Genomic DNA, 21953 nt, shown 5'->3' with positions numbered 1-21953 from the left:
AAACCCAGATTCCGAACTAACAAAGGTCTTAACTCATTCTCTTTCTATGCCACATCAATGTGGAATGCACTCCCAACAGGTATAAAAGAAAGGGCATCTCTATCCTCCTTCAAAACCGCAATAAAAGTTCACCTCCAGGCAGCTACAACCCTAAACTAACACCCTCCCCGGATTGCTAATAATCAAATGTAAACAATCAAATGCAGATACTTTTTCTTATGCCTTCTGATCTCTCTCTCTCTCTCTCTCTCTCTCTCTCTCTCTCTCTCTCTCTCTCTCTATGTCCACTACTTGCTGTCCATATCCAACCCCACCCCCCCTCCACACCCCTGATTGTAAATAATGTAAATAATTCAATGTGATTATCTTGTGTGATGACTGTATTATGATGATAGTATATATCTGATAGTATATATCTGTATCATGAATCCGTTTAAGTAGACCCCGACTTAAACAAGTTGAAAAACTTATTCGGGTGTTACCATTTAGTGGTCAATTGTACGGAATATGTACTTCACTGTGCAACCTACTAGTAAAAGTCTCAATCAATCAATCAATCAATCAATCAATCAATCAATCAATCATCTAGTGCGGGGGTCGGCAACCCGCGGCTCTAGAGCCGCATGCGGCTCTTTAGCGCCGCCCTAGTGGCTCTCTGGAGATTTTTCAAAAATGTATGAAGAATGGAAAAAGATGTGGGGGGAAAAAAATCAATTTTTTTGTTTCAGTATGGTTTCTGTAGGAGGACAAACATGACACAAACCTCCCTAATTGTTATAAATCACACTGTTTATATTAAACATGCTTCACTGATTCGAGTATTTGGCGAGCGCCGTTTTGTCCTACTTATTTTGGCGGTCCTTCAACGCACCGTATAGTTTGTTTACATGTATAACTTTCTCCGACTTTCTAGGACGTGTTTTATGCCACTTTTTCTGTCTCATTTTGTCCACCACACTGTTGATGTTATTGACTTGTGTGGAGTGCTAGTCAGACATATTTGGTCACTGCATGACTGCAAGCTAATCGATGCTAACATGCTATTTAGGCTAGCGATATGAACATATTGCATCATTATGCCTCATTTGTAGGTATATTTGAGGTCATTTAGTTTCCTTTAAGTCCTCTTAATTAAATTTATATCTCATGACACATGTAATATGGCTTTTAATTTTTTGCGGCTCCAGACAGATTTTTTTTTGTATTTTTGGTCCAATATGGCCCTTTCAACATTTTGGGTTGCCGACCCCTGATCTAGTGCATTTACTAGTTGAGCATAACAATCTGCATTCTTCGCTGGATCTGCAGCTATGGCAGCCTCGCCAGCGGGCTCTCTCAAAATGGTGTCTTTTAGCTTCAGAATGTTTAAACGGCTAAAGAATCGTGTTTACCATAGATCAGGGGTCACCAACGTGGTGCCCGCGGGCACCAGGTAGCCCGTAAGGACCAGATGAGTCGCCCGCTGGCCTGTTCTAAAAATAGCTCAAATAGCAGCACTTACCAGTTAGCTGCCTCTATTTTTTAAATTTTATTTATTTACTAGCAAGCTGGTCTCGCTTTGCCTGACATTTTAATTCTAAGAGAGACAAAACTCAAATAGAATTTGAAAATCCAAGAAAATATTTTAAAGACTTGGTCTTCACTTGTTTAAATAATTTCATAATTTTTTTTACTTGGCTTCTTATAACTTTCAGAAAGACAATTTTAGAGAAAAAATACAACCTTAAAAATGATTTTAGGATTTTTAAACACATATACCTTTTTACCTTTTAAATTCCTTCCTCTTCTTTCCTGACAATTTAAATCAATGTTCAAGTAAAAAAAAAAAGTTTATTGTAAAGAATAATAAATACCTTTTAATTTAATTCTTCATTTTAGCTTCTGTTTTTTCGACGAAGAATATTTGTGAAATATTTCTTCAAACTTATTATGATTAAAATTCAAAAAAATTATTCTGGCAAATCTAGAAAATCTGTAGAATCAAATTTAAATCTTATTTCAAAGTCTTTTGAATTTCTTTTAAAATTTTTGTTCTGGAAAATCTAGAAGAAATAATGATTTGTCTTTGTTAGAAATATAGCTTGGTCCAATTTATTATATATTCTAACAAAGTGCAGATTGGATTTTAACCTATTTAAAACATGTCATCAAAATTCTAAAATTAATCTTAATCAGGAAAAATTACTAATGATGTTCCATAAATTTAATTCTTTCAAAAACATTTGAATTAGCTAGTTTTTCTCTTCTTTTTTTCGGTTGAATTTTGAATTTTAAAGAGTTGAAATTGAAGATAAACTATGTTTCAAAATTTAATTGTCATTTTTTTCGTGTTTTCTCCTCTTTTAAACCGTTCAATTAAGTGTAAATATCATTAATTATTAATAATAACATAGAGTTAAAGGTAAATTGAGCAAATTGGCTATTTCTGGCAATTTATATAAGTGTGTATCAAACTGGTAGCCCTTCACATTAATCAGTACCCAAGAAGTAGCTCTTGGTTCAAAAAGGTTGGTGACCCCTGCCATAGATCATACTTATCTTCTGTTCCATCGAAGACAATCTGCTGGTGTAGCGTTCCTGCTCTGGCCATTTTCACCTTTATTATTATTATTCTTTTTTTTATAGTTTGCCATCTCCAAAACGTTGCTCAGGCTGTGGCTTTTAGAGTCCTCAATTTTCGCGGGGTTCTCTCGGCGCCATCTTTATCCTGGCTAGTCTAGTAGCTTCTCTTGGCTAACAGTTCTTCTTACTTCTGTTACCTTGTTGTTGCTCTAAACTTGTGTGACTGGGCCCATAACCTGTTGAGCTCAAGATGTATTCAAACTCTCGTCAGACACATTTTCTCTTTAGCCTTGTAGGAATATTTATTGTAGCGGCAGCATCGTAACGTGTTGCCGCTCAACACACAGAATGACTCATGACATATGACACCGGAACAGGAAGTATAGGTGTCAGATAACACGGAGGTAAACACTGCCCTCTAATGGACACATTGGGTAAGGGCGTACAACAGTATTACACTTAACAGTGGGGCTAAAAGTTTGTAAACCAAACCCCTGTAGGGGGGTCATCCTCCCCCAGAAGATTTATTTGTGATTTTCACATACAAATATTGAAGATCTTTGCTGCTTCTCAACTCTGTGGTAATATTCTTTTCACAAAATACAACCAATTGTACGTTAATGTTAAATCTTACTTGTGAAAAGTAATCCCCCGATTCCTATTTTCAACAGTCCGCTCATTTGAGTAGAAAAACGCATCTTTGTTTTCTACCTGTCAACTGTCAGTTTAGGCTGCTCGCCGGCTCATCACCACTTCAAGATGGTGGCCGAATTTCTCTCGTCACAGCAGCCAATGCTGCGTCTACTTATAAGATGTCTATGGTTATAACGTCATTGCAAACACGGCAATCTGTTGCGTCCACTGCAGTTCGCTACCTTACTCATACTTTTTGTCAAGTGATTTTTTTTTAAGCAGGGTTGCATGAGGTACCTACATATAATGTTACGTTAGTCAATGTATCACACACAGTAACGTAACGTTAGACGGCGGTCATCAGCACCGCATATTTTAGCCACCTACAAAAAGACAAACATAGTCAAATAAAGGTCAGTTAAAATGTATACTATATTAAGAATATGTGTACATATTGCATAGGGCCCTGACATCTAAAAAGTACAACTCTGTTCATTGTTATGTTCATGTATTTGTTATGTTTTTCATGTGTACGCACACATAAACACACATACAGTATGAGATGAGATCAATGAGATAAGGTAAGAACAGGATAAAAACTGCTGTGGAACTAGTTACAATGTAATATGCCACGGAAATACACTTTTGTGCAAATAAGTACAGTTGCACTTGTTTTTTCAAATGTGTTTATTCTGTAAAGGAATGAGTTAAATGTTTAAAATGACTAGTTAATAGTGCTAGTATGAAGTGCATTATCAGCACTATTTTTTACCTGCTATTTCAAATGCACTTGTTTTAATAAATAAATACAGCGGTTTAAAAGCATACACACTCTGTGTAAATATATTAGTCCGTGGTTAAAATGACTTGAAAGGACTCGAAACTCAAAATGCAGGACTTGGGACGTGACTTAAGACTTTCCAGTCTTGACTTTGGACTTGACTCGGGACTTGAGGGCAAAGACTTGAGACTTACTTATGACTTGCAAAACAATGACTTGGTCCCACCTCTGGTGTCTTCTCATATGTGCTTTCAGAAGACTATGGTATTTAAAGGTTTTATCAGAACATTTGAAGTGAGTGTTGTCAGTGTGACATGTCTTATCATCTTTAGAGTCTTCATCATCAGTGTCAGGAGAGTGTGACGTTGTGTCCTCACTATCTGATAGTGGAGCTACGAGCTGGTCTGCTTGTGATCCTCCACAGTGGTCTCCATCAGCTTCTGTTGTCATGTGTTGTGTTGAGCTGCTGCTTGGAGGCTCCGCCTCTCTCTTCTCCTCACTTTCACCTTTGACCTCATCATCTTCACTCTTCACAGGGACACCAGTCACTGGGAACTCCACCAGTCCTTCAATATGCTCTCCCTCCTGACTGATGCAGAGTTCTTTTTCTTCATCTTTGAGGTTGGGGGGCTGTGGCTCCTCCTGCTTAGGATAATTTAATTGTTGACGCCTGTAGGACACTGGTCTGGTCTAAAGTACAGGCATGTGAGCACCCTTTGAGGGAAAAAAAAGGAACATTAAGGAAAAAAAATTGAAACATTTCTATCAGCAGGAAATGCTGCCACGCAAACCCCGACAGAACATTTTGAAAATCAAGACTACATTTCCTGCAAATTGGGTGCATTTCTACAATATATTTGACATTTAGATTTATTGTCATTTATTAACCCCTTCTGGCTGTCTTTTTCACACGTACATGTCTCATGTAATGTACCACAGAGTTTTTACGAGATCATTTACTATCACTGATTATGTCAGGTCAAATTCTTTAACATCTATAACATTCTACAAGTCTCCTGTAGCCACGCCCCCTCGGGTAATATATTTCCAGTGTTTTGACCTCTGTTTACAATCCGTCAGGTCCAAAATATACCTTCTCGCTGGCTACTGGGGCTGTGAATCTTTGGCACCACACGATTCAATTCAGAACCGATTCTCGATTCAAAAGCAATACTTTTTTACTAACATTGGGTGCCAGTTCTATGATTAACTACGTCCCTCCATAAAATAGACAAACAGCTCTTATAATACTTTTTATTACGAATTAATTTAGTTTATGTCCTATTTTTATGCATATCTCATTCAAAATACACGCAAGTGATGTTTTGACGTGAAAATTAATGTTAAAAAAACACAATTTCACATACCCGAAAATGAGGCATCAGTGAGTCCAGGTTCTTCGGGGAGCACTACAGTGATTATTTTGGTGGAATAAGATATACAAGTTATCTGATTACTCCTTAAAAAAAACACCTTTGTTACTTTACTGATTATATTATTTGAAAGTAGCTAAATTAGATTACTGAAAATTCCGGACAATAAACCGCTTTTTTTTCCTACGCTTTGAGCCCTGCGGCTTATAAAATGGTGCAGCTAATTTATGGATTTTTCTTCGCTGACGGCCCAAATGCAAATATTTAAAAACAAAACAAAAAAACAAACAAACACTGAATAAGTGTGTTATTGTTTGTGCTATAGCGCCATCTAGTGGACGAGTTTGCTCACTGCAGCTGCTGCAGTGAGCAAACTACATTGCTGTATGTATACTTTTGACTCAGCACATTTGCTCACATTTCCAGTAGACCCATAATAAATGCATAAAAGAAGCAAACTTCATGAATGTTTTTTGTGACCAACAAGCATGTGCTCCAATCACTCTCACAAAAAATAAGAGTTGTAGAAATGATTGGAAACTCAAGACAGCCATGACATGATGTTCTTTACAAGTGTATGTAAACTTTTGACCACGACTGTAATTGTGTAACAAAAAGTAGTCAGTAAATGAACATATGTATCTGTAAACACTCTGAAGTGAGAAAAAGGTAGGAATAAATAAGCTTTGCTTCTTCCTACTCCTTTTCGGACATGATGTAAAGAGAAATGATATGACATTGTGTGATGTACTATACTGTAAGTGTGTTCATGCTCGAAATGAACTAAAAAAAAGAAAGAAAGAATACTGCTGTGTACATACATCTACTGATGCTTAGTCTGGACACATCCTCAGTGACCTCTTGGATTCACCGGGCGTTTCGGGTCTCTCAACTGGTCATACGCCCTCCTCCAAGCGACCCAACCGGGGGTGATCAAATCCCCCGGCTTGTGTCCAGATGGCTAGCTAGCTACCATGACTCCAAGGATCTCCTCTTTTGAGCCACAACCATCTCGAGGCCCTTTCCGCCGCTTCGGTGGTACTGCGGATGGCTCTCCTCTTTCTCTCTCCATCGATGCCCAAACTGCTGAAGGCTCTGACCAAGGAACGGGCTGCAAATCCTCTGCATCCAACCTCCACAGGGAAACACCTTGCTCTCCAACCAGCCTGTTGACAGTCACTGACCAGTCCTGCATACTTGGAGAGCTTCCTCTCGAAGGCTCCTTCGAGGCGATCTTCCCACGGGACTGTCAGCTCCAGCAGCACAGCTTGTTTGGTGGACTCAGACACAAGGACAATGTCTGGTCGCAGGGTGGTGACTGCGATGTGGCTGGGGAACTTCAGCTGGTTTTCAAGGTCCACCAACAACTGCCAGTCTTTTGCAGACGTCAGGATGCCTGCTGATGTTCTACTAGCAGGAGTTGGCGTGTCCCCAGTTCTGACAAAGGCGATGGTTTTCTTGGAGGGGTGGAACTGTTTTGCCCATGCCAGTCCTGTGCTAATGGCTTCAGCGATGGTCTTCAGGACTTGGTCATGCCTCCACCTGTACCTTCCATCTCCAAGTGCCCTTGTACAGCAACTGAGGATGTGTTCCAGGTTTCCTCGCTTGGAGCACAGTGGGCATGCTGGTGTCTCTGCTATGCCCCATGTGTGCAGGTTTGAAGGGCTTGGGAGCCCGTCATACACTGCCTGGATGAGAAATTTGATGCGTTGCGGCTCGGCTTTCCAAAGCTCAGCCCAGGTCACTCTCCTGTCAACCGCATTGTCCCATCTTGTCCAAGCTCCCTGTTGCTTCATTCCAACAGCCTTGCAGGTTCTTGTCTCCTCCACTGCCGCTCTCACCTCATCCTGAACAAGACGTCGGCCTTTCTTCCCCCTAGGATCTCAGGCACAGTTTTAAGCTGGTTCAAGTCATATCTACAAGATAGGAACTATTTTGTTTCCATTGGTGATTTTGAATCAGAACCAACCAACGTAACGTGTGGAGTCCCCCAAGGTTCAATCTTGGGGCCGACTTTATTTAACATCTGTATGCTCCCACTAGGACAAAGCATGCAAAATAATAACATTGACCATCATTGCTATGCCGATGACACCCAATTCTATGTAGCGCTATCACCAAATGACTATCGCCCCATAGATCTTCTGTGCCAGTGCATTGAGCAAGTCAAACACTGGATGTGCCAACATTTCCTACAACTAAATGAAGATAAAACTGAGATAATTGTTTTTGGTGCTAAAAAAGAAAGGTTTAAAGTCGTCCAACACCTTCAATCACTGTCCCTGAAAACCTCAAATAAAGCCAGAAATCTTGGGGTTATTTTAGATTCTGATTTACATTTCGACAGTCACATCAAATCAGTAACAAAAATGTAACAAGACTTAGAGGGCTCATGTCAGCTCAAGACTTTGAAAAACTTGTACATGCCTTTATTACCAGTAGGCTAGACTATTGTAATGGTCTCCTTGCAGGTCTTCCCAAAAAAACTGCCAGGCAGCTACAGCTTGTTCAGAACGCTGCTGCTAGAGTTCTAACAAAGACCAAAAAATGTGAGCACATTACAGCAATTCTTAAATCCTTACATTGGCTCCCTGTACATCAGAGAATTGATTTCCAAATTCTCCTGCTCACATATAAATCACTACATGGTCTAGGGCCCAAGTATATCACTGATATGCTCCCACTATATAAGCCCTCTAGATCACTAAGATCTTCTGAGACCAATCTGTTAGCGGTTCCAAGAGTAAACTCAAATCAAGGGAGAGCATCATTCAGTCACTATGCAACAAATAGCTGGAATAAACTTCCTGAAGATGTCAGACTTTCCCCAACTATGACTACTTTTAAAACTAGACTGAAGACTTTTATGTTCACCTTAGCTTTCAGCTAAATATTTTAATCTTTTGACTTTTGACGTCCGCAGTGTTTTTGTTTTTGTTGTCTGCATTTTAGTTTTGCTTTTGTTTTCTTTCATTTCACTTTGTTGTCTGTGAAGCACTTTGGGTCTGCCTTGTGTATGAAAAGCGCTATACAAATAAAGTTGCCTTGCCTTGCCCAGTGTTCAGTTGGGGAGTTGGAAAGGATCCTAGCCCAGCTCGACCCCGTGTGACTGCTCCAACCAGGCTCCTATGTCGCAGCCTTGCATCTGCCTCTTGAACTGCTTCCTCTGCCCTCCATTTCCTGCCAGTCCTCACTTGGATCCCTGCTTTGGCCACCTTTGGATCACTTGAGTCCCTGTACTGTACCACTTCTCTGGCTCTAGTTACCTTAAATTCCTCCTCCAAGGATTTGAAAGGCAACTGCAGTTTGTTGCTGTTCCCGTAGAGTGCAATGCTACTCAGGCTCCAGCCATCTCCGGAGGTGGTTGCTGACCCTCCGTTCTAGGATCTCAACTGTCGAGATGGGGAACGAGTAGATGAGGAGGGGCCACAGGATCCTGGGAAGAATGCCATGCTGGTAAATCCAGGCTTTAAACTTCCCAGGTAAGCCTGACTTGTCCACGGATTTCAGCCAGCCATCCAACTCAGCGCATGTCAACTGGATGGAGGTTGTGTCTCTCAAAGAGCAGTCAAAAACCTTGCCCAAGCTCTTGACTGGCTTCTCTGAGATAGTTGGAATGGCCGTGCCTGTGATGTTAAACCGGAACTTGTCCTCCACCTTCCCCTTCTTCAGCACCATTGATCTGGATTTGGCGGGTTTGAAACGCATCCGGGCCCACTCCACCAACTTTTCAAGTCCCTTCAGAATCCAACGGCAGCCTGGGACTGATTCTGTCATGACTGTGAGGTCATCCATGAATGCCCTGATGGGTGGTTGCCTTTGTCCGGAATTTGTGCGGGGCCCTCTGCACTCTGGCTCAGCAGACTTGGTGAGCATGTTCATGGCTAGTGAGAACAGTGTCACAGAGATAGTACACCCTGTGATAATACCAATCTCCACTTTGTGCCAACTGGATGTCGTTGGTCCGGAAGAGACCCTCATCCTGAAATTGCCGTACTAATCAGCAATGAGATCTCTACACCTGCTGGGTACATGATGTTTCATCAGAGTGAGTTGAACGAGCTTGTGCGGAATGGAGCCGAATGTGTTTGCCAGGTCAAGCCACAGTACTGATAGGTTGCCCTTGTTCTCTCGAGCCTCCTGAATGAGCTGCGTCACCACACGGGTATGCTCCATACATCTTGACATTCCTGAAATGCCGCCTTTCTGGACAGATGTATTGATGTAGGTGTTCTTTGCCAGGTAGGTACACAGTCGTTTGGAAACAGCGCTGAAGAAAACCTTTGCCTCAACGCACAGCAGGGAGATGATGCGGAACTGGTCCTGCTGAGTGGAGTTTTCCTCCTTTGGGATCCATACCCCTTCTGCCACTCGCCATTGCTCAGGGATCCTCCCCCTTCTCCAGAAGACTCGCAGGATTTTCCAAAGACGCTGCAGGAGTTTGGGACAGTTCTTATACACTTTGTATGAAGTGCTGCTCGGTCCCGGTGCAGAGCTTGCCCTCGCTCTGCGGACAACCTCCCTGACTTCCTTTAGCTGCAGCTCCGACATATCAAACTGCATTTCTGGTTCAGGGGGGTCTATGAGGTTGTTACACTCTCCCAACTCCTGCTCTCTTGCGGGGTCACTGTACGTCTGCTTCAGATGTTGATCTATGTCTTCCTGCGAGGAGGCCAGTTTGCCACTGCGCTTCTGTCCCAGCAAATCCTTCGTGAACTTGAAGGGGTTAGCGATGAAAGCAGCACGTTTACGTGCCCTCTCGCGTCGCCGCCTCCGATGCCACTCTGCCCGACGGAGAATTCTGATCTTTTTACGAAGGATGCACATCAGCAGGGCCAGGCCAGTGCGTTCCTCATGTCCTGCCGCCTTGTACTGGAACTTCAGCGCTTTCATCTAATGCCTAATGTTGTGGATCCTTACAGCTCTGTGGTTCTTTGAGTACGTGGTTCCGGAGCTTCTCTTCTCCTCCTCGCCGAACCGTTCAGCTGCAATGCTGACAATGATTGTTGTCATAGCTTGCAGCTTCCCGTCGGTTTCTCCCTTCGCCGTTGCCTCCAGAATTTGGTCGACATCGTCATCGAGTTGCTTCCAGAGTGAGGTCATGCTAGCTGCAGGCCACTTGATCCGCCTCCGTTCAGACTTGATGCTTGAGGGAGCAGTTTGCAACACATGGAGGTTCTGGGCACTATGGGGTGACTCCGGGCCTGGCACCTCCTGCGTCTCACCAGGTGTAACACCTGTGCGTTGTGTTGCTTCTGCTCCCATCAGGCACTTCTTCCTCGCTTGGTGGATGTTTAAGCCATGGATGTTCTTGCAGACTTTACCGCATGTACACTATATAATCTATCAGAAGATGAAATAATAAACCAAATTACAGGATGTTATTAATGTAATTTCCATAAAATATGTAGGCTGATCAACCCTTCTGCATCATGACAGGTATACAATAGAGAAGCAGTGATGTGAATACAAGTACAACACATCATGTACATATGATCAAAAGCATTTATTGGGGTAGGAATGTCACATGTTACACCAACAACATTTTTGACAATCAAAGCATGATCGTAAGAATCCACATTTTGTATCATTGACATCGCTAATAACATGGAAATGCTGCCACTGTCTGAACAAGGAAGTCAAGTGAAGTGAATTATATTTATATAGCGCTTTTCTCTAGTGACTCAAAGCGCTTTCCATAGTGAAACCCAATATCTAAGTTACATTTTTAAACCAGTGTGGGTGGCACTGGGAGCAGGTGGGTAAAGTGTCTTGCCCAAGGACACAACGGAAGTTGACTAGGTTGGCAGAAGCGGGAATCAAACCTGGAACCCTTCAAGTTGCTGGCACGGCCACTCTACCGACCGAGCCATACCGCCCCGAACAGAGCTCCGCCCAAATGCTCTTTCCCGCGGCAGGGGATACAGAATATTTCAGGGATACAGAATTTCGCACGACACCGGCAAATATAAATAATATAAAACACAGGCACAATGCGATTATGGATTTAAAAAAAATGTTTTGACACGGAGAAGGCAGGGTCAGTAAAAAAAAAAATAATCCAGAAATGCGAATCCTTTTTTATTTCAATTCGTAAAAATACATTAAAAAATGCATTAACGCCAACAGTGATACTTATTGTTTATAAATAAATATACATATATGTATACATATGTATGTATAGATGTATACATAAGTATATATATATGCTTACCATGAAATAAATTTAATAGATCATTTAAGAATAACATGGCCTATTAGCATAAAAACAGTGTCTGATTGTCTAATATCACTTTTATCATCTTACTCAAGACTTACGAACACAACATTACAAGTTTTCTTGTCCTGATACAGCAGATAATGTTAAAACAACGTCTAAAAGGCAAACACGTATCCATGAAAGTATGTACAAGCTGCTGATGGTGTGTATGACAAAGAAGCAGCTGGGGGGAGATACCGTAGAAGTTCAGTCTCCAAGGTTAATACTGTACATTGTTATTGTTACGTTCGGTGGTTCACTTTACTTTACGTCAATAAAGTCAATACTCAATAACAAGGTAGAAATAGTGCAGCTGGGAAGTGTACAGGAAACTTGCCATTACAAGCACAAGCGAAACAACGATCACTAAGCAAGGGCAAGCAATGATCCAGCACTGACAAAAGGGCCTGACTGGCAACTTGGAACAGGTGTGCCGTCTCAAAGATTCAGAGCATTATTCAAGAAAAACAGATATCTTATTCTACAAGGTCACATGTACGGGGGGAGTAGACGGCACAGACCACAAGGGGGCGTAGTATTTTACTCTATGATGTTATATATATATATACACAATATATACTGTACATATATAATAACAAGCAATAATCTAAATAAACGAGTGAATGGAGTGTGACTAGATCCAAAGTGTGTATGGTGTGTGACTTTGTGTGGAGATTAGCTGTTGAGTGTGACCGGTAGTGTTGAGCGAGAGGCGGAAGATCAGGAGGGACACAGCAGAGCTCGGACGTCCGTGAGCAGGCAGGAAGTCGGGGCGCTATAGCGGGGCGAAGAAGGTCCGTGTCCAAGCGGGATGTCGAGATCCAAGAGGCAGTCAGGGAAGCAGAGGAAACGCGGGGTGAGACGAGGCGCACAGCTCGAAACTCGGGAACGAAGGGGTAGTGTACTCGAACCGAAGACTACGTTCCGGCCCGGAGTAGCAGGTTGTGCAGGCTTTTGAAGGCAGGACCTCTGATCAACTTCAGGTGTGCCGATTGCCGAAGATTGACTGAAGCTGCCGGCTGCAGCAGGACTGACACGCGAAGGTGCGCTCTTGGAGGCGTAATCAGCAGAGCGCACAGATGAGGGCGCCCGGGCCGTGACAAAAAGGTGTGCATAATTAACCCCCAAAATGGATTAACTCGCTGGAATATAAGGACAATATAACATACATCCATAAACGTGGATGCATATGCAAAAGTGCAATATATTTATCTGTACAGTAATCTATTTATTTATATCTGCACCTTATTGCTCTTTTATCCTGCACTACCACGAGCTAATGCAACCAAACTGCGTTCTTATCTGTGCTGTAAAGTTCAAATTTGAATGACAATAAAAGGAAGTCTAAGTCTAATAAATATAAACTGTTGTGTGGATGTTGTTTTCCAGGATGTGTAACTAAGAAACATATTTTCATGTTTGCCATTGAAGTAATTGAAAAGTACCTAAAAGTAACTATGTTTGATAGTCAGGCAGGTAGTTTGCATCATAACAAAATAAAACAAAAGTATGGTTGGACATCAGTGCAACTTTCAGGACATGTCAGAAATGGGATAAGGAACAAGTGATTACATTTCGGTGTTGGTCCTGATCAACATCCGGATCCTGGTGGAGGTCTGCGGAGCGCTTTTCTATTTTACTGCCGCTGTTCTCACCAGCACACTTGTGTTTGCTGAGTTGGTACTCATGAGAGAATTTTTCATCACACACACTGCAACTCAGCACTTTCCCCCCAGTGTGTATTCTCGTGTGATAATTCAAACTGCTCTTCCTTGTAAAACATAAACCACAGGTTGTACAGGAGAAAGGTTTTTCTCCAGTGTGCATTCTCATGTGGATTTTCAAATAATCACCTCGGCCAAAATTTGAATCACACACGGAGCAGGAAAAAGGTTTTTCTCCAGTGTGCGTTCTTGTGTGCTCTTTCAATCGGTCCCTCCTGGAAAAACATAAACCACAGGTTGAGCAGGGAAAAGGTTTTTCTCCGGTGTGTCTTCTTGTGTGCTCTCTCAAACTGTCCTTCCTTGAAAAACACATGCCACAGGTTGCGCAGGAAAAAGGTTTTTCTCCCGTGTGTGTTGTCATATGTTTATTCAAACTGTCCTTTTTAACAAAACCTGCCCCACACACCGAACAGAAAAATAGTTTCACTCCAGGGTGTCTTCTTATGTGTCTTTTCAAACTTTCACTCCATGTGAAAGGTTCGTCACACACTGAAGAAGGAAAAGGTTTCTCTTGAGTGTGTATTCTTGCGTGTTTTATCAGGTCTGCTTTTATGCTGAATACTTGATTACACGCCGAGCACGGAAATGGTTTCTCTCCAGTGTGATTTTTCATGTGTCTATTTAGAGACTTTCTGAGGCCAAAACTTTTGTCACAGTGAGAACATTTCCAGTAAAAGTTGTCAGGGTCCCATGTCCTTTCATCTTTAGTGTCAGGAGAGTGTGACGTTGTGTCCTCACTATCTGATAGAGGAGCTAAGAGCTTGTCTGCTTGTGATCCTCCACAGTGGTCTCCATCAGCTTCTGTTGTCATGTGTTGTGTTGAGCTGCTGCTTGGAGGCTCCGCCTCTCTCTTCTCCTCACTTTCACCTTTGACCTCATCATCTTCACTCTTCACAGGGACACCAGTCACTGGGAACTCCACCAGTCCTTCAATATGATCTCCCTCCTGACTGATGCTGTGTTCCTCCTCTTCCTCTTTAATGTATTGGGGCTGTGGTACCTCCTCTTCATTGTTAATGTTTGGAGGCTGGGGCACCTCTTCTTCCTTGTTTATGCAAAAGAGTGGTGGTTCTTCCTCCTGCTCATCATCGACGTCTGCGGAACACGAGAAGACAAACCCAAGCTTTAGAAAAGGCCAGTTTTGCTCTGTCATATGAGACATTGTCCAGCACCAACATAAATAAATGATAAATGGGTTACGGTATACTTGTATAGCGCTTTTCTACCTTCAAGGTACTCAAAGCGCTTTGACAGTATTTCCACATTCACCCATTCACACACACATTCACACACTGATGGCGGGAGCTGCCATGCAAGGCGCTAACCAGCAGCCATCAGGAGCAAGGGTGAAGTGTCTTGCCCAAGGACACAACGGGCGTGACTAGGATACAGTCACGATCAAAAGTTTACATACACTTGTAAGGAACATAATAATTCTGACCACAGAATGTTCCTCCAGAAGGTCTTATCTTTGTCCATGCGATGTCAGATGAAACAAAAACTGAGCTGTTTGGCCACAATACCCAGCAATATGTTTGGAGGAGAAAGGGTGAGGCCTTTAATCCCAGGAACACCAAGCCTACCGTCAAGCATGGTGGTAGTATTATGCTCTGGGCCTGTTTTGCTGCCAATGGAACTGCTGCTTTAAAGAGAGTAAATGGGACAATGAAAAAGGAGGATTACCTCCAAATTCTTCAGGACAAGCTAAAATCATCAGCCCGGAGGTTGGGTCTTGGGCGCAACAGGACAATGACCCCAAACACACGTCAAAAGTGGTAAAGGAATGGCTAAATCAGGCTAGAATGAAGGTTTTAGAATGGCCTTCCCAAAGTCCTGACTTATACGTGTGGACAATGCTGAAGAAACAAGTCCATGTCAGAAAACCAACACATTTAGCTGAACTGCACCAATTTTGTCAAGAGGAGTGGTCAACAATTCCAGCAGACTTGCCAAGGGACATGTAAGCAAATTTTAACGTTGCTGTATGTATACTTTTGACCCAGCACATTTGCTCACATTTTTATATTTCCTGCCTGGAAAGAAAACAATGTTTGCCTTGGTGCCCTACAATTTGAGCCCTCCTTTAAGGCAACACTTGCCTTGACCTTAAAAAGTGAAAATTCAAGGCCTGCAAGTCATGTATTTTTGTTTGCAGTAGAAACATAATCCCCAAGATTGTGCCGAGCCGGTGTCCTGTACGCTCTTTGAGTGTGTGCCCAGGGGTTTTTTGCTGTTGATTTTGTACATTATTCATTCCATTTTCGATTTAATGATTTCCAAAGTTATGACGACGTGAGCCGAGTCGTTAGGCACCCTTCTTGTTGCGGCACTTTGTAGTTTTGTAACTTTGTAATAACAATGTATTTAATATTGATTATGTTGTGATCTTAAACAATATTGTCCGTTTTCATAACCGTAAATTCCGCACTTTAAGCCGCTCTTTGTTTGTGGCTTATAAAACAGTGCGGCTAATTTAAGGATTTTTCTTTGCTGACGGCCATAATGCAAATAGTTAAAAAAAAAAAAACAAGCAGACACTGAATAAGTGTGTTATTGTTTGTGCCATGGCGTCATTTTTAGATTAGTTTATTGCCCTTCTGTTTGGACTGAGCTTTGACCCGGAAGTTGGAATGCCATCGGGTATTCTAGTCATCCATAGCGTTTCTACTCGTATGGATTCTTCATCCATCACTCTAAGCAACTGTGGGGAGGCGTGGCCGGCGGTCCGACAATGAGGCAGGGCACACCGAACCCACTCCAAGATGGCGGCGAGGAGGCGTGGCCGGCGGACCCGCGTCCAAATGGACTGCAGGTGCGTGGATCGGGCAGCTAAGCACAATCAAGCAATCCCCTCTCAGTGTTTAAAGGGACGGCAGCCGAGAGCGACGGGGAAGAGAGAGGTGGAGAGCCAGCGGTGCATGAGGAGCGAGAAGCGAGACACGCAGCATAGCAAGCAGCAAGACATGCAGCGGAGCGAGAAGCGGATGCTGAGCGCGAGAGGAAGCGACCGAGAGCGAGACGCAGAAGACGCGGCCGGCTGAAAAGGGAGCCGAAGAGCGAGCAGGGAAGAGGAGCTGAAAAGCAACTCGCAAAATCATTTTCTTATTGAAATAATAAAGAAGTCACAACCCTGCTCAAGAATGTCCTTCCTTGATGGTCCTGCGAACCCGGACGACAGCCAGAGTCGTTCACAGCAACGTTTGTAAGTTTTACAATAGACCTAAAACAACTCTTACTTAGGGCAGCACGGTGGCAGAGGGGTTAGTGCGTCTGCCTCACAATACGAAGGTCCTGAGTAGTCGTGAGTTCAATCCCGGGCTCAGGATCTTTCTGTGTGGAGTTTGCATGGCCTCCCCGTGACTGCGTGGGTTCCCTCCGGGTACTCCGGCCTCCAAAGACATGCACCTGGGGATAGGCCCCTCCCACCTCCAAAGACATGCACCTGGGGATAGGCCCCTCCCACCTCCAAAGACATGCACCTGGGGATAGGCCCCTCCCACCTCCAAAGACATGCACCTGGGGATAGGTTGATTGGCAACACTAAATTGGCCCTAGTGTGTGAATGTGAGTGTGAATGTTGTCTGTCTATCTGTGTTGGCCCTGCGATGAGGTGGCGACTTGTCCAGGGTGTACCCCGCCTTCCGCCCGATTGTAGCTGAGATAGGCTCCAGCGCCCCCCGCGACCCAGAAGGGAATAAGCGGTACAAAATGGATGGATGGAACTCTTACTTAAGAAACCATCCCATGTGTGATGTCTGTAGGAGTGTTTTCATGCATATTTGTACGTGATATCGCAATGTAATGAAGCTAGCATCATTAGCTAATATGCCAACGCATTTACGAGCGCCTGTGTTAGTATTATTAACTTACAATGGCATTCTTTTTGTATTGTGTCAGTTTCACAAATTCCTCAGTAAATTCGCCAAAACGTCACCGTGGAGTTGAGTCCGTTTAGCTGATTGGAGAGTTAGCTTGCGCAGCTAGTGGGTCCATGACGATGACTTCTGTTTTGTTTAATCGGCCGTTTTACTGCCATGTTACAGGCACTAAGGTATGTAAATAGACATTTATAAAATATTTATGTGTAAATAACTCATTTCACAACGAATATGTCTGTGGTTTATAATATATGGGAAGCCTAACCCTAACCCTAATATATGGGAAAAAATATTTTCTTCTAAAATCTAATGGGTGTTGCCTACATACCGGCACACTATATAGTCCGGAAAATACGGTAATTATGCATATGAAATAAAGACATTTGTTGTCGCATTTAGATGTATTGTCTGGTTATTTCCACGTAGTGATCATGTTGTGGTGGCCGGGTGATGCTTGGAGGATGCTCCAGGCTATCAGTAAATAGAAGAACACACTACAGGCTACTATATTGGTTGAAAGGACTGAAAAGGTGACTATACGGCTGTTATTTCATGTTTAGAAGGCTCTAATTATAGATAATATATATTTCAAAGGTTTTTAACAGTTTTTAATGCACTATGGAAATATTCAATACAAGTAGAAGTTGAGAGACATTTTGACAAAGTGGTGGGGGCGGCAAAGGGTGCTGGTTATGAATATTAACACGTTAACATGAAAACTATTGTTTGACAAAAAATGTTTGCGGCACAGTCCAGCACAAATGTAGCACAGACGATAGAGACAAGTTTGAGGAGGTTTTGGGGCTGGTAATGAATTATAAAACAGGAATAACATACAAGATATAATTGGACAAACAATGTTTGCATCACAATCCAGCACAAACGTATGGAACAAGGTTGGGGAGATGTTGACATGGTTTTAGGGGGCTGGTCATGATAAATGAACACGTGAATATAACAACTATAATACAGTCAAACCTGTGTTAGCGGCCAACTGTCTATGGCGCTCACAAAGATTTCCCCCGCAGAAAAAAGTAGTGTTGTATACCTTGTCTATAGCAGCCACTGGCCACACATTTTATATACCAAAACGTTTTTTTGGACTCCGTATAGCGGCCACTGATATCAAACTTTGCAGGCCTCGAATTTGTACTTTTTAAGGTACTTTTTAAGGTTAAGGCAAGTGTTGCCTTAAAAGGAGGGCTCATATTTTAGGGCAATACCATCATCCATCCATCCATCTTCTTCCGATTATTCAAGGTCGGGTCGTGGGGGCAGCAGCCTAAGCAGGGAAGCCCAGACTTTCCTCTCCCCAACCACTTCATCCAGCTCCTCCTGGGGCAGGGGTCGGCAACCCGCGGCTCCGGAGCCGCATGCGGCTCTTTGACCACTCTGATGCGGCTCAGCTGCATACTTGTCGACCCTCCCGGTTTTCCCAGTATACTTAACGACCCCCCCGATTTTCCCAGGAGACTGCCTCTCCTAGAAATCTCCCAGGGCAAATATTATCCTATTTTCACTCTAATGACCTAATCAAGGGCGTGCCCTAATGGCACTGCATTAATTGTCCTCTATAGCATTTACAAACAGCCTGCCAGCCCGGCCACATGTTATATGTTGCTTTTACTTGCACACATAGGCGACAGCAAGGCATACTTGCTCAACAGCCACACAGCTTACACTGACGGTAGCCGTATAAAACAACTTTAACACTGTTACGTTACAAATATGCGCCACACTGTGAACCCACACCAAAAAAGAATGACAAACACATTTCTGGAGAACATCCGCACCGTAACACAACATAAACACAACACAACAAATACCCAGAATCCCATGCAGCCCTAACTCTTCCGGTCTACATTATACACCCCCGCTACCACCAAACCCCCCACACATCAAACCCCCCCCCCCCCTCTCCGTGCGTAGGTTGAGCGGAAGAGTTAGGGCTGCATGGGATTCTGGGTATTTGTTGTGTTGTGTTGATGTTGTGTTACAGTGCAGATGTTCTCCAGAAATGTGATTGTCATTCTTTTTTGGTGTGGGTTCAAAGTGTGGCGCATATTTGTAACGTAACAGTGTTAAGGTTGTTTTTGTACGACTACCGTCAGTGTAAGCTGTGTGGCTGTTGAACAAGTATGCCTTGCTGTCACTTACGTGAGCAAGCAAAAGCTGCATTCAACATGTGGCCAAGCAGGTACGATGTTTGGGCAGACTGTAGAGGGCGCTAAAAGCAGTGCCAGCACGTCCTGAAATTTGGGAGTCTCCCGGAAATTTGAGGGGGTTGGCAAGAAAGACGCTATAAAGCGCCACTCCATTAAAAGTCGCGGGCCGCACTAACATTAAATTTCCATATTGAGATGCGTGCCGGTGCGTGTGTCAGAGACCCCTGGTTAACATAGCGCAAAGCAATTTAAACTTTGTATGCTGTGTTTTTCATTTTAAATTTTCAAAAAAATTTTGTGGCTCCCATTGTTTTCTTTAATTTGTGAAACTTTCCAAAATGGCTCTTTGAGTGGTAAAGGTTGCCGACCCCTGTCCTGGGGGATCCCGAGGCGTTCCCAGGTCAGCCAGGAGAGATAATCATCCCAACGTGTCCTGGGTCTTCCCCGTGGCCTCCTGCCGGTCGGACGTGCCCTAAACACCTACCTAGGGAGGCGTTCGGGTGGCATCCTCACCAGATGCCCGAACCACCTCATCTGGCTCCTCTCCATGTGGAGGAGCAGCGGCTTTACTTTGAGCTCCTCCCGGATGGCAGAGCTTCTCACCCTATCTCTAAGGGAGAGGACAAGATCACGGGTACAAGCGGCCGAAATGAGCTTCCTCCGCCGGGTGGCGGGGCTCTTCCTTAGAGATAGGGTGAGAAGCTCTGTCATCCAGGAGGAGCTCACACTAAAGCCGCTGCTCCTCCACATCAAGAGGAGCCAGATAAGGTGGTTCGGGCATCTGCCACCCGAACGCCTCCCTAGGGAGGTGTGTGACTATGTCTCCCGGCTGGCCTGGGAACGCCTCGGGAGGAGCTAGACGAAGTGGCTGGGGAGAAGGAAGTCTGGGCTTCCCTGCTTAGGCTGCTGCCCCCGCGACCCGACCTCGGATAAGCGGAAGAAGATGGATGGATATATATATAAATATATAAATATATATATAATATATATATATATATATATATATATATATATATATATATATATATATATATATATATATATACATATATATGTATATATGTGTGCATGTGTGTGTTCTGTTAAACCACTAATGGTAACATAAGCTAGTCATTTATGTTTTTATAAAAAAATAAAATAAATGTAACTTTAAGCAAGTTGCAAACCGACATTTTGTTTTCTGTCATTGTGAGTATGCTTTATATTCCAAATGTCACGTTCTTGTCAATAATCAAATATAAAGTTAGTAAACATGTGAGAGTAAGAAGTCAACAAACCTGTTCTGTGTAACACAACTCGATGTTTCTTGAAAACAGCGTCCAGTAGTTGATAGTTCTCCTCTTTTATTCTAGAAAGTTCCGCCTCGTATTCTGCTATCGTTCTTTCCAACACTACAAATATTTCTCCAACGCAGCAGTTAGGTCGCTGATCCACCAACGCTCTCAACATTTGTAATGTAGACATTTCACTTTACTCTCACACTTGATCTCTACTTAGCGATGTGTTGATAACTTCTGTGCCTTCTGTTAGCAGCTAACAAGCTAAGCTAACTAGCGAGCTAAGCTAACTGACAAGCTCAGTCAGCACGAAACGCGGCAAAATGCTTCTCGCGCACCGAGACAATCTTATCCCTAAATAAAGAATCAAAGATGCATTTTATACGACATAAATATTTAAAAACTGGAGAACATAAAATAAGACTGACTTATTAGCGTTCTGTTCCCTTCTTTCTCCGTCGATGTGCTTTCACGACAGTTAGCGCACTTGACGTTACAACGGTACTGCTCTGTTCTCGCGAGATGTGTCATGCGCGTCATTACGTCATTTAAGCCTTTACTGCATATTTACTGCACTAGTCCAATGACGTCTATCTCTTATTGAAATCGCCATAATTAACTCACTTTTAAACCGAGTTTCAAGCTTTTTGCTTGACTAATAATGCCAGACGCATATTTATTAGACTTAGACTTAGACAAACTTTAATGATCCACAAGGGAAATTGTTCAACACAGTAGCTCAGTTACAATGATGGAAAGTGTAAGGATGGAAAGGACAATGCTATCATACAACATGTTTGAATTAAAGATTAAAATGCAGGTTTTCATACCAAAATAAAGATTCAGTGTGAGAGACTCAGTGTGCAATATCATTAGAAACCTGCTGTTTGCTAATCAAAACAGAATTATATACAATAATAACAAAGTATTTTAATAATATTATGTATTGTATTAGAATAATAAAATATATCAAACAGGTAAAGGAAGTGCATGCGTTAAATATATATATATATATATATATATATATATATATATATATATATATATATATATATATATATATATATATATATATATATATATATATATATATATATATATATATATATATATATATGTATGTATGTATGTATGTATGTATGTATGTACACTACCGTTCAAAAGTTTGGGGTCACCCAAACAATTTTGTGGAATAGCCTTCATTTCTAAGAACAAGAATAGACTGTCGAGTTTCAGATGAAAGTTCTCTTTTTCTGGCCATTTTGAGTGTTTAATTGACCCCACAAATGTGATGCTCCAGA

At 42.6% G+C, this 21953-nt stretch overlaps 2 protein-coding genes across 2 annotated transcripts in view; both read right to left on the bottom strand.

The window, feature by feature from the left end:
- The window catches only part of LOC133664756 (cadherin-12-like), a 224916-nt gene that overhangs the window by 179703 nt on the left and 23260 nt on the right, over positions 1 to 21953 (bottom strand). The gene's annotated exons all lie outside the window — the stretch shown is intronic.
- LOC133664275 (zinc finger protein OZF-like) lies at positions 4600 to 20824 on the bottom strand. Its single transcript, XM_062068787.1, has 3 exons — positions 20653 to 20824; positions 13181 to 14427; positions 4600 to 4690 (listed from the first exon to the last, which is right to left on the bottom strand). The coding sequence occupies exons 1-3, from the start codon at positions 20822 to 20824 to the stop codon at positions 4667 to 4669; spliced, it is 1443 nt and encodes a 480-aa protein (XP_061924771.1). The 3' UTR covers positions 4600 to 4666.

Source organism: Entelurus aequoreus, linkage group LG14 (assembly GCF_033978785.1).
Source record: "Entelurus aequoreus isolate RoL-2023_Sb linkage group LG14, RoL_Eaeq_v1.1, whole genome shotgun sequence".
Classification (NCBI taxonomy): Eukaryota; Metazoa; Chordata; class Actinopteri; order Syngnathiformes; family Syngnathidae; genus Entelurus; species Entelurus aequoreus.
This window is presented reverse-complemented; position numbering and strand designations above follow the sequence as displayed.